This window comes from Sarcophilus harrisii, chromosome 5 (assembly GCF_902635505.1).
Source record: "Sarcophilus harrisii chromosome 5, mSarHar1.11, whole genome shotgun sequence".
Taxonomy (NCBI): Eukaryota; Metazoa; Chordata; class Mammalia; order Dasyuromorphia; family Dasyuridae; genus Sarcophilus; species Sarcophilus harrisii.
The window spans coordinates 5,966,291-5,980,322 of record NC_045430.1 but is presented as its reverse complement, the minus strand read 5'-3'; the positions used below and the strand labels follow the sequence as shown (position 1 = coordinate 5,980,322).

General features: G+C 42.6%; 1 protein-coding gene across 1 annotated transcript in view; it reads left to right on the top strand.

Annotated features, from left to right (window-relative positions):
- Nucleotides 1–2,083, top strand: part of BRD1 (bromodomain containing 1) — a 57,861-nt gene extending 55,778 nt beyond the window's left edge. The window contains 1 exon segment of the mRNA XM_003770771.4: nt 206–2,083. Coding sequence (XP_003770819.2) covers nt 206–389 — 184 coding nt within the window. The 3' untranslated portion in view covers nt 390–2,083.
- Nucleotides 2,084–14,032: the final 11,949 nt, after the last annotated feature.

The following is a 14,032-nucleotide window of genomic DNA, read 5'->3' as shown; positions in this document are numbered from 1 at the left end:
ATGCATCCCAGGAGAAGGGGTGGGAGGGGGGGCGGAATTGAGCTCCTTAGTCAGAAGTTACAGGAATGGTTGAATTTTGTGGGTTGTGGGAAAGTAGAAGCCAAGGGATCCCCTGGACAGGAGCTGCTCCTCAGCCCATGCGACCTTGGCGTAGTGCCCCATGGCACAGCCCCACAGACTGTCCTCTCCTCCTTGTTTTTTAAAGGCAGTGGCTTCCCAAGTCCAAAATGGTCCCTCTTGGAGTCGACGAGACAATAGACAAGCTGAAAATGATGGAAGGCCGGAACTCCAGCATTCGCAAAGCCGTGCGGATCGCCTTTGAACGTGCCACCAACCACCTGAGCCGCGTGCACGGCGACCCGGTCAGCGACTTCAGCGACATCGACTAGGCGCCCGGCACGGCCGCGACCCCGAGCAGGCCTCCGGGGGGCTCGGACTCTCTCTTCCAAAGGAATGTCCTGAAGATCTAGCTCCGTAATCATTGATGGATGCGGTGGCCGAGCGCCCGCTCTGCTCGCCACCGCCCCGTTGATTAATGATTGTATCACTGCGTTGCTGCCGGGAGGAGCCCACACAACCCTGCTCCGAGTGTCTTTGTCCATAGTGTCCCCGCCCCGCTGTACATAGGTGTATATTGTTCAGAACTTAACTTATTCTGGTTTTTAGTAGGAGTTCCTTCCTTCTTTCTTTGTCCCCAGCTGGGGGGGGGTGGGGGTGGTTTTACTCCATGTTTTCTACCTGAAGCTGGGCAGCTGAGCACCGCTGGGCGGGCGGCCCGCCGGCCTCCCGGCGCCTCGGCCCCGGCCCTCTGGCCTACAATACGGTGCTGCTCCTCTTCCTTTCCTGGGTCTGTGGCTTTTTTTTAAAGACTTTTGAATGTTTTAATAATTTTTGTAAATCATCCTCTTTGCACAGAGTACCACTTATTTAATAAGACTGATGTAAATTTCCAATGACAAAAAAAGTGTATTTTAAGAAAATGACCTTATTTTGAAGGGTCCTCTGTGGAAAGAGGTGGAGAGTAAATGTATGCTATGTACATCACTTGCAAATCACCAAAAACACTCCATTGCTGCCCAGAATGGCTCAGGAGCCCCTTGTTGTTTTCCTCGCTTTGCTTTGCTGGGGCTCTGAGCCCGTTTTTTCTTTCCCCCGATCTTTTTCTCATCTAGCTCCCTTCAGAATCTCCTCCTCCCATCCATCTCCCAGTGACTTCATTTTTTTTTTCCTAGGTGTGCCTCCCTGTGATTTATTTATTGTAGAAAGTATTAATTTGCTTTATAATGAAAAATAAATTTGAAAAAGTCTATTGATATGCATTTTTATACAGGCACATGAGCGTTCAACTTGCTATGGGAGAAACTTGTATCAAAATTGTTGTCGAAAAGGACCCGGTGGCTTGTGTGTAATTGGGTTTTGTACCTTGTAATCTTTTGTTTACAACGAGGGGATTTCTGTAACGCGTTTTACTTTAGAACCCTTTGGTAGCAATAGAAACTTTGGATACCTTTTTGTATGGTACATGTGATGTATATAGAATTAGGACTTTATTTTTATTTTTAAGAGGTAAAGCATTATGTTAGGGCAAGAGGAGGGGGGGTTTCCAGAACTGCATTTTTTATATTAAAAAATAAAGTCAGGATTTGGATCGTTGTCGCCACTTTATTCTTACATTCACGGAAATGCTGAGTCGGCAGCAGGGGCGAGGACGACGTCGTCTGCTGGCGGAGGACGGCTCCATCGTGGATCGGGGGCGGCCGTCACCGCCGAGCTCTTCCGCGGAGGCTATTCCTCCGTGCCCGTGCCGCGCGTGGGCTGCCACGTCCGCCACCGATACCTGCAAAGACCGTGGGTGCCCGGCTGCCAATACTGGCTTAGCACATGAGGCAAAGCTCGTATTTTTCATCTTCAAAAGATTTAATCGGTTAGCATTTGTCATTGTTTAATCTCAGATTTTTATTTTAAAGGGTCATTCAGTTACTTAAAAAAAATAGCTTTGATGTTTCTTTTATAAATTCTCCATTGTTTGTAATACCCCCTTAGAAGCTTTGAAAATAAAAAAAATTCTTTACTGCTCCTTGTCTTCACTTTGACAGCTGCTGTGTGGGGTCAGCTCGTGTTCTCCCAGGGCCATGCTGGAAAGCCGGTGGGGTGGGGGGGAGGTGAGGAAGGAGGCCGGCCCGGACCCTTCCCGAGTGGCCTGGTGGCTGCCTGCAGACACCCTCCCAGGAGGGAACCCCTGAGCCGGTGGAGAGGAGATGGCCATGGCTCCCGAGTGGGCTGGCGGGGTTTGGAACCAGGGTGACTGGGTGCTGTGCCCCATTGGCGTTGGGGAGCCCCTGGAAGGAGCAGGAGAATGAAAATCACACTTTAGTCATGGATGGGGCTTGGTGGTGACCTGGTGGAGAGAGACTGGGGAAGGGGGCAAGCACCTACTGTGTGCCGAGTACTAGTGTCTGAGCGAGGCTGGTGGGACATGGGGTCAGGGAGCAGGGGACAGGGGAGACACGGGGCCCACCGGCAGAAAGCAAGCTCCTCATCCCATGGGCCTGCAAAGGTGGGCTCCTCCCAAGCCAGCCTAGCCCACCTGCTTTGGAGCTCTTAACCTGCATGGGCTGTGGTTGGGGAACAAAGTCTGGTGTCTCTGGTACCTCACAGTAGTTTTGTCCAACTCTGGTCTTTGTAGAGGAAATCGTTCCTGAGAGGGGAAGGGGATGAGGCTCTGTGGTCGAGCAGCAGCCCCTTCCCCTGTCTCCTCTATGTGGGTTACTTTTTATAAAATGTTGGAGTTCTAAATCAACAAGCACTTATTAAGCTACTATTGTGTACTGTGGGAGATAGGCGGGAACACAGGCCCTGCTTGCCCTCCCAATCCAGCGGAACCATTGGAGGGGTCTTTGCTGCCCGAGCAGCTGGCACCTACCAGCCCCATGGAATATCACCCCCGGTCCCCCAGCGATCCCCGTCCTTGGCTGCTGTCAGCCGGCCCAGTGCGACATTGCATCACATCCGGGGCAGCTCTCCCCCCTGGTTCCGTGCTCCCCAAATCCGTCCTGAAGTTCGGACGAGTGTCATTCATGTTCGTTACCAGAGATGAATTACAAAGGCATTTGCTTTGTGTCGGAGCTGGAAAAGGGTTGATTTCATGAGTGATCTGTACACCCCGCATCTAGGCCTCTGGGACATTGCAGCCTAAAGAAAGCATCTTTCTTGGGGGTTTTTTCCCCCATGGTCACCCACAAACAAACATTTATTAAGGGCCTAGTGTCGGGGTATCGGGGGGTCCCCTGCTAGGACCTGGGAATACAAGTACAAACAATTTACTTGCCAAGATCCGGGTGAACATAGAAAAGCACCATTGCCATAGTGGTAGACAATTTTTTTCTTATTTTGCAAGGTGATTTAAAGATACACTAGGAAACTTCTAGTGAAAGGAAGTTCCTTGCCTGGGTGTTCCCTATGCTCATGAAATCAAAGCTCCTTTAATAGTGTTTTTTTAAGTTATTTTATTTTATTTGCTTATATATTGTTATTTTAATATTCATATAATATTTTTATTATTTAATTTATATTATTTTAGAGTTGTGACTTGCCCAGGGTTACTTGCAAATAAGGGAGACTGAATTTGAATTCAGGTCTTCCTGATACCCCTTTCTATTATAATTACTAATTTGTTCTTAAAAGCTCAAGGGTGGAATCTTCCTGGCGGCTCTCCCTCCCATCTTCCCTTTTTTGTGATTCACGTGTCCCCAGGACACTGTAAGATCCCCTTTTTCACGTCTTTAGCAAAATCCTAAGAAGGCAGCTAGATGGCAGAGGGTCTGGGGGCTGGAGGGCTTATGGCCTCCTCTCTCTGCCTCAGTTTCTCATCTGAACAACAGCATCCTCATAGCTAACTTTGAGGTATATTTTTCAGCATTTACCGTGGTTTGCATTTTCTTGGTTTGGGCACCAGAGGGAGACCTTGACCAGGCTAGGAAACGCCAAGCTCTGGCTTTTCTTGATCCCGCCTGGGGGAACCTCATTCTCGTCACTGAAGTTTCTCGGCTCTCAGACCATCCCGGGGGCGTCCATTGAGTCCCTCCTTGACTCAAGCAAGAGGGCCCTCTGGTCCCCTGACTCCCTTTGCTCCATCAAATGTGGGAGGGTGGAATCTCCAGTCTCAGGGATAAATCCCTTTCGGGAGCTGTCCAGTGCTGACGCGCATTTCCTGCCCTCCCTCGCTCAGATTTCTCCCCCAAGCATGGGCATTCATTAAGTGCCTACTACGTGCCAGGCACCTGCTAAGCGGACGGAGGTGGTGGCCGGGACCCAGACAACCAAGTCCCATTGATTGGGGTGCGTTCCTCAAGTTTCAGCCTTGTTTGCTGCAGATTGGGGTCTGGCTGTGGAACACCTCAGATGGGGCAAAAGGGGGTGGGACCAAACATCTATGATTTTTCATTGTATTTTTATTGATTTTGTTAAATGTTTTCCATTGACATCTTGCCCCGGCTTGGACTGTAGTGTTGGCTACCTCTGGTCTGGGGCACAGATGGTGATTTGGCCATACCACCACTGTCTGTGGGCTGGGAGTCAGAAAGGTCCGAGTTCAAATCCAGCCTAATATTTCCTAACTACGTTGCCCTGCACAAGCCCCTGCCTCAGTTTCCTCAACTGTAAAATGGGGATAATAATAGCGCCTATTTCCTAGGGTGGTTGTGAGGGTCAAATGAGATATAACGAGAGTAGATCTTTAGTAAATGCTGATTCGCTTCCTCTAACTCTGCCCATTGATTGATCAGTGGAAATGACATCCAACAGATGAACCAAAGGAACAATGGACTGGTCCCTCCACTAAGAGTTGTCTTCCAGCCCTGAGGAGAATGGAGGCGGGTCTCGGAGCTGCCCTCAGGAGAGTGTTCTTAGGGGAAATTAAGCTAAGAATTATAAAAGGACAGAACAAGAACAAAGACAGGTGTGATCAGGGTCAGATCAGAGAGATCAGGTATATACACTTATATAGATCAGGGTAGGTTAGATCAGTCATGGAGGCTGGAGGTGGATCCAGGAGATGAAAGGAACTGGGCTTTGAAGGACGAGTGGATCAGCAAAAGGCAAAGTGAGAGGGTTCTTTGGTGGGTGGGTAGATGGCAGCTAAGGAAAAAAACAAGGGACAAAGCCAGACTGGGGGAGATTATGGGGAAGGGGAGGAGTTGGGCATTTGGAAGACCTGGGTGCCCACATACACCTTAGGTTTGTGGGTTAGAATCCTCAGCTCCCCGGGGGGAGAGTTTCCAAGCACCTGGCCCCCATTCACATCATGTTGCTTTTTCTTTTGTCCTTCGATGTCCACCCGCCAGAGCATCATCATGAGCATCAGGGAACGTGGCAATCCGGCTGACATCGGACCTTGGCACCCGATGTTTTAGGGGCATGGTGTGGCTATCGCCAACTGTGGGCTAATGGTCCCGACCCTTAAAGTTGATGATGAGTGCTTCCTCTGAGGAAAAGACCAGCTAATCGGCCTAATCCTCAGTAGCCTGATTTCAGTCCTTTTCTGACACTGGTTTCAAAACTCGACCCAGGTTTGTCTTAACCACAGAAAAGCTCCTTTTGTACTGGTTTAATTTCCTGTCTTTCCCCCAGGGGGAATCAAACTTGCCACTTCCTGACTCCCGCTTGCAGGTTTTCTGAATTGAGATGTATTTTAAAAGGCACCACAGCCTTCAACCATTGAGAGGAGGAGCCTTGTTTGCTCGACCTCAGACCAGGGGGGTTGCAGGAAGGCAACTTTGGGACTTTTCAACCAGCAGATCCTTCAGTGGTGGATTGGGTTGCTTCAATGAGGAGTGAGGTCCCCATCGCCAAAGCTGCTCAGGTAGATGCTGGATGGCCATTTGTCAGGGCTGTTCCGGAGGTTCCTTCCACCTCAGAGGTTCTGGGGTGCTGACTGCAGTCACCGATCACTCAAGCACGGCACATACAAGGATGTCATCCTTCCAGGCAGCCTTCAGTGCTTGGGACTTCAGACAGAGGTGGGTAGATGCTGCTCTCCTTCTCTCTGACCTTTCTGGATAATTTCTACAGCGTCCTACTAGTTTCCCATGCATCTCAGAAAGGGGCACGGTGGTTCCACCAGTGGTTAATCAAGAGTGAGTGGATCTCTCTACCCTATTGAACTCATCCCACCTGATCTTTATATTGAAACTCATTTTAATACCTTTTTATTTTCAAAATAGTTTTCAGCATTCACCCTTGCAAAACCTCATGCTCCAAATTTTCCTATCTCCCTCCCCTAGATAGCAAGTAATACAATATAGGTTAAATACATTGAGGCTCATTTAAAAATATTCCTGAAGATCAATCAAGTTTTTTCCCTTATTGAGAAGTGAGTTGTTTCCCAAACATCATCTCAGTCAGTGGAACTAATGGAAGCCAGGCAGGGGAGACTATATGGTGCAGTAGGCAGTGCCCTGAATGGGAGTTCACAGTCCTGGATGCTATTTTCTTTCGGGCATCAGTCAGAACGCCATTTAAGGTGTGTGTGTGTGTGTGTGTGTGTGTGTGTGTGTGTGTGTGTGTGTGTGAAGTCAGGCCAGCCATATGTTCATTTCTCACCTGGTTCTATCTGCTGTGACCTCCACTTGCTTTCTCTCTATTTTCAACTTCTATAATGTCTTCCCCCCATTTGGTTAGAAACTTCTTGAGAACAAGTACTGTCTTTTTTGTGTTTTTGTATTTTTGTTTCCAAAACTTAACATGGTTCTTGGGACTTAGTAGGTGCTTAGTAAATGTTTATTGATTATCAACTTTGGATCTGGAAGGGGTTGTTTTACAGGTGAGGAAGATGAGACCCAGAGAGGAATGACCTCAGTTTCCTTAGCTATAAAAATCAGTTTTCCTGCCAAGGGCTTTTTTCTTTTTTCTTTCTTTCTTTCAAATTTAAATACAAAATAGGAAAAAAAATTGCCATGTACACAGCAGAATGCAAGAGATGATTCAAAATATAAACCAATAAATTTTCATTTCGAGAAAGTCCATATAACAAATATTACACATTGTATTCAAAGCTTTTCATCTTTTCTTTGCTTCCTAGTAGATTTTGTTTTGTTCTTTGCTCTGCACTTTTTACTTTATTCACTTTCTCCTCTACATCCCATCTACATTTCCCCAAGCTACATCCAAAGACAAACATATATACATACATATATACACAAAGATTTCTATAATTATACATATATGCACACATATACATTCATAAGCATCTATGTAAGATTATACTATGCTTGTCTTTACCCTGTTTCTCTTAAGGTGGATAACATCTTCCTTTATAAGTCCAAGTCTTTCTCTATTTTTCTTTTTTTCTTTAATTAAAGCTGTTAATTTTCAAAATATTTGCAGACATAGTTCTCAACTTTCACCCTTGCAAAACCTTGTGTTCCAAATTTTTTCTCCTTCCCTTCCCTCTATCCACTCCCTTACTTACTTAGACATGGTAAGTAATCCAATACATATTAAATATGTGCAATTCTTCTATACACTTATCATGCTGCACAAGAAAAACCAGATCAAAAAGGGAAAAAAATGAGAAAGAAAACAAAAAAACAACAAAAAAGGTGAAAATACCACATTGTGATCCATACTCAGTCACAACAGCCCTTTTTCTGGCTGCAGATGGCTCTTTCCATTACAAGACCATTGGAACTGGCCTGAATCACTTCGATGTTGAAAAGAGCCACATCCATCAGAATTGATCATTGTATAATCCTACCATTGCTATGTACAATATTCTCTTGGTTCCACTCATTTCACTCAGCATCAGTTCCTGTAAGTCTCCCCAGACCTCTTTGAAATCATCCTGCTGGTCGTTTCTTATAGAACAATCATATTCCACAACATTCACACACCATAACTTATTCAGTCATTCCCCAGCTGATGAGCATCCACTCAGTGTCCAGTTCCTTGCCTCTACAAAAAGAGCTGCTATGAACATTTTTGCACATGTGAGTCCTTTTCCCTTTTTAATGATCTCTTTGGGATACAGGTCTAGTAGAGACACTGCCGAATCAAAGGCTATGCACAATTTTTTAGCCCTTTGGACATAGTTCCATATTGATCTTCAGGTTGGTTGGATCAGTTCACAACTCTACCAACAATGTATTAGTGTCCCAATTTTTCCACATCCCCTCCAACGTTTATCATTATCTTTTTCTGTCTTTTCCCTTAGATGAGATAAAACTCAAGGTGGATTCTAAGATGGGGCTGGAATTCCCACTTGAATCCTCTGTCTCCAGAGCCAAGGCTCTCTTCTTTTAACTCCTGCAGACAGACCCTTATCTCCACTTAGTTAATTTATCCTTTGTGAATCTTCTCCTGCCCTCACCCCCTGAGCAGGTCTAAATGAGCATGCCCATTGGAGGAGAAGAAATATTGGATTTTTAGCCAAATCTGCTGGGGGACAAAACACCTCAGACGCTTCTAGGCACTGGAGACAATAGCCAGTAATACTGAAGTCCAGAGTCAAGACACAATTTTGCCCTAGAATGGGAGGAATTTAAGGGAGCTCTCAGCCCATGGACGATGGGGGAAATTTCCCAATTTGCTGGGAAAGATACCAGGGCAGGAAAGTTTGAGCATATGGACTATTGGGGAGATGAAGCTTTTTGGTGAGCACCAAGATTGTGTATCATGGGATGAAAATAACATTCTTTATCTGCTCTAAACATGGAAGATATCTAGGTAGTAAATGCCTGTCTAAGGCACAAGGGGAACCACTGGGACTTCCCAGCTCCAGGGGAGAGAGAAGGAGAGACAGAGAGAAAGAGTGAGAGAGGGAATTGCTTTTGATCATTCCTTTTCTCAGTCAGTCAATAAGCATTCATTAATTTCTCACTGTGGATCAGACACTCTGTTAGGGAGATGCCAATAAAGGTTAGGGTCAGCTCATAGGAAGAGAAGCCTTTTCTCTTCTTTGATTTAACTCTCTCTGCCACTGGGCATTGAGCAATGCTAAGATAAGCTTACTTTTCTAAATGGGCAGTGATTTCTATATTCTTGTGGCTTTCCCCCCTGTTCTTTTGCAAAGTCTGCTTCCATTCTGACCCTGAAGTCAGTGATAGAATAGTAGCTAGGAAGTCTCTATCTTTCCCCCAAATGCAAAAGACTGGCCAGGAGCCACCTATTGGTCATCTACATGAACATGGAAATTTCTGTATGAGCCCCTCTTTGGGTTGGCCAATGCTTCTCCATGCCCTGGTGTATAACTGTGGTTAGAATAAGGCTTTTTATTGACTTTTATCCTAAATTGTAAGTGGCTGGTTTTCTCTCTGGAGATATTCCCCCCTGAGTTCAACACCCCTCTTTCCAGCTGTTCTTCAGCTCAACTCCAAGGGTGATGCAATTTCCTATCACCAACATTTCTAAAAATGTGCTATTTAGGATCAGAGAGGGTCTGGCCATTTTCAAGCATAAAAAAACCACTTCCCTCAATCTATCCCTCTTGACTCATTGAGGACCACATTTCAAAACCAAGAGAATCCGGGCTTAAGAGAGGGAGTTGCCCCATTAGCCCATGACCTTATGATCTTTGGGAGTTGGGGGGATGGGCAAGGGATAGGTCAAGGGACACCATTCTCTGTTAGGTATAAACTATAAAATATTCAATTCTATCAGGTATAAACTTTGATACTAAATTAATAATATTTTCATTGAATTGGAATTTTCATTGAACAAAATTTAATTTTTCTCTCTTTACCACTTGGAGAGAAACAAAGCCCTTATAACCAAAATGAATGATCAAACAAAACAAATTCTCACATTATCCATATCCCAAAACAGTATTTCCCCCATTGCATTGTAAGCACTTGAGAATGAAGATTACTTTGGCCTTTTTTTGTATTTTTTCTGCATTGCCACACAATAATCATTTGAAGTCTAGATTGCACGTCTCATCAACATTAATCCTTTGAAAATGTGGCTGGTCACAGCATTGATCAGAGTTCTCAAATCTCATTGGGTTATTTCTTTTTACAATGTTATTGTTAATTATATAAATTATCTTTTTGGTTTTGTTCACTTCCTTTTGCATCATTTTGTACAAATCTTCCCAGGTTTCTTTGAAATCATCCCTTTAATCACTTCTTTCAACACAATAGCATTCATTCCATTCATACACCACAACTTGTTGAGTCATTCCTCAGCTGATGGGCACCCTTGGATTTCTAGTTCCTGCCAAAAGAGATGCACTCAACCTTTTTATATATGAGTCCTTTTCTTTTTTCTTTGATTTTTGGGCATTATAGGCCTCATGGTAGTAGCAATGGGACAGAGTTTAGTAACTTTTAATTTTTCTCCAGAATGGTTGCATCAGTTCACAACTCCACCAACATTTTAATGTATCTATTTTCCCATAGCTTCTCTAGTATTTGTCATTTTCTTTTTTTGTCAACTTTGGCAATATAATGGAAATGATATTGTTATGGAGATGAAGAAACCTTGAGACAGCCTGTGCCTTTTTTCTCTCTCCCTCCAGACTACTTTGTGAGTTGGGATAACTATTTAATGAGGGTTATGAAAAATTAAATACTATATATGCAAACTTTTCTAATGTATTTTTACTTAATTCTAGCCTGTGTCCAAAGTCTAGGCTCAGTCTCTTCCTGGCACTAGAGTTAGTCTGAGCTTCTCTTTCTAAAGAGCTTCTTTGAAAATCCTCGTTTCCTCCTTTCCAGTTTCCAGCTATCCCAATCCATTGTCCTTGAAAGGATCCATAGATTTTCATTATTTCTGAATTTGGACTCCCAAGTGAAGCCCTTTTAGAGAAGGAATATAAATATTCAGAGAGAAGGTTTTTCCCAAGTAAATTTTGTCTGTACTCACAGATCGTTAATCTTCATTTAAAATTTTCCTTTTAAAAGGATTCGTACTCCATTTGTGAAAATTTCTATTTATCTCTTCTTAGTCTTCTAAATAGCTAGAAAGAGCATTCCTGCTGACATAAAAAATTGTCCTAGGATTCAATGATAGGTACTATTGCCAATCATAGTTATCAACACATGGACATTTTCATAATTGGCTTATTATATTCTTGAAGCACATCTACAAAAACCAATGGTCTCTGAATTACAGTTTCAGCAATTTATATAGCCTTTAGTTACATCAGCAGGATGGATAGATACTGCTGGAATTTTGCAGAGGGGAAAGGGAAAGATTGATATATCAAAGAATCGATAATAAAAGAGGGAAGATCTACATTAGGTAAAATAGCAAACTGATCAGAAAAGATGATCTAAAGCTGCTGTCTCAAGCTGGAATTTTATAAACAGGGCAGGAACTAACCAGATAGCACCAGCACCATGTTCTTGATGGCTCAGTAAATAGGGGTGATCAAACTGAGCCAGACATTCTTCTTTCAGGAACCAATTAATTACCTGATTTTCAGGCTCTCAACAGTGATATGACTTGTCTCAAGTAAATCCTGAGAGTACTAAAATTCTTTTATTACATTGCTTGCCATGCATCCCCTCCCCCCAAATTTGGTGTCTTACCTGTAAGAAAGATGGGAACACTGCTCATCATGCTACTTGCTTTTGGGAGTAAGCCCAGAGTATGTGGACAGTGGTAAGAACAGCCTCTGGTCAATGGCCACTTCTCCTGAGCAGAAATAAAGAAAACCAAGTGGATGATTAAACACAGATAAGGATAGCCCCCTCTCTTGCAATTCTATCTAGATCAGATCAGCATCGGCCTGTTCTAGATGGTACTTCTAGGACACTTTCCTTGGTTTTCCTGGGCAGAAATTAGCTCTTCCTTAGTGTAAGTCCTGCAGAGGCTTAGGAAAAAAATTTAATTTTATTAATATCTCTTGTTTTTATAGCATGTTTGTTAACATATATATTTCTATTTTAATATATTCCTTTTCCTTTCCCAGTAAGCTAGCTTGGAAAATCCATATTTAAAAGAAAGAGAAAAAAATATTTCAATAAACCTAACCAACATTTAGATTCTGTCAATGTATGCACCATTTCTTGCCCATAGTCATTCTATTTATATATATATTTATATATATATATATAGGTCATTATAATTATGCAATATCCAGTTTTTGTTCTTTTTCTTGACATTGCTATAGTCATTCTGAATATGGTTTTTCTTGTTCTGCTTCCTTCCCTCTGTATGAGTTTATACAAGTCATCTTGTTTTTCATATTCATCATTTTTACAATCCAAGAATACTTCAGTATATTAGAAATAAGTGACCGTGATGGAGTATTATTGCATCTCAGAGTACTTTATAGTGGAAATGAGAATATTCAAAGAGCCTCAGGAGGATACTTGTGCATCCTAGACTTATCTTCTCACCAGGTTGTGAGCACTTTGAAGCTACCTGAATATTGTAATAATTCAAATTAAGTCAGCAAGCATTTATTCTATAGTTTCTTGGGTCTAAGTGCTGGATTACCAGTACAAGTAGAAAGATGGTACTTGTCCTCAAGGAGCTTACATTCTAATTGGGGAAGATAGAATAGAAAAGAAAACTAAGAAAAGTGGTAGGTGGTGAGGGGGAAGGGGAAGGAGGGAGGATGAAAGGGGAAAAGAGGGAGTAGGGGGGAGGGAGAGGTTACCCATGCAGAGGCATGGGGGAGAAAGGTCTGGAGTGGAGTTTGGATGGGAATAAAGATATGGCTGAACTGGGCACTCTCCTTAAAATGAAAATCCTGGGAGGAAGCAGTCTATCAAAGGAAGGGACTATGGGAGGAGTCCAGGGCTGAAGAGAACTTGCAGAGTGGGGGCCTTTGGTGGTATGGCAGAGGAAGTCTGAGGTGCCAGGAAGGAAGCCTGGAGTGGAAGGTCTTTAGCTTGATCTCCCGCTGTCCTGGCTTCTACATATAATAAGAAGGCTAGCCTAGGAGATGATCTGCAGAGCTTGAGCTGAAACCTGTGTGGGGGCTAGTATTGGACTTCTTTCCCTTTTCAAATTATTTCACTTATTTAACTATTTAGGTGCTGATTTTCTTCTCATTCATTAAGGATGCTTTTGAATGATTATTGTGTGGCAATACAGGAAAAATACAAAAAAGGCAAAAGTAATCTTCATTCTCAAGTGCTTACAGTTCAATGGGGGAGATAACACATAAATAGCTAAGTAATATGATATAGACATCTATATGCCTTTATATATTATATACAAATATTTAACTGCAATTTGACTATAATATTGCTAGGAGTTTTCATTTTGGATCTCTTTAAGTACATGATTGGTGGATTGGTTCAATTTCCATTTTATGCTCTAGTTCTAGAATATCAGGGCAGTTTTTTTTTTTTTTGATAATTTTTTTCTTTCTTTTTCTTTTCTTTTTTGGAGGTAATTGGGAATAAGTGACTTGTTGAGAAGTAGATACATAAATATTTACTCTATATTTATTTTTTCTCTTTCTCTTCCTCCTCCTCTTCTTCCTCTTCTTCTTTCTCCTCCTTTACCTAGATCTTAGAGTCTTAAACCTGCCTGGGAACTGAGACATTCAGTGATTTAGCCGGAGTCACACATCTTGTGTACTTCAGAGATGGGACTCCCACCAGGTCTTCCTGACCTCAGGATTAATGCCTCATTGGATCTCATTATCTCTCAATGAAATATATATTTATGACACAAGATCATTTTTATCCATTATGATGACAATTTCAGAAATAAGCAAGTACAGAAAATGATATATCTATTTGGTTTTATAAAACCAGGACAGGAAAATACTGTTATAATGTTGTCTATAAACTGGATGTCATTTCTGTGCCCTAATGTATTTATAAGAGCTATGCATATTATTTTATTTTTTATTAGGTTTTTAAGGAGACTATAAAATACCTGTGGACTCATATTGTTGAGCCCACAGAAATTATAAAATTACCTGGGTATCAGGATAATAATGAATTCCTATTTAACATGTTTAAGTTGAATTTTCAAAAAAAATATTTTGCCTGATTATATTTGTATTTTATATGGGGAAACCGAGGTATAGAGTAAAATTTGTTTTCTGATTCAATATTAAATGTATGCA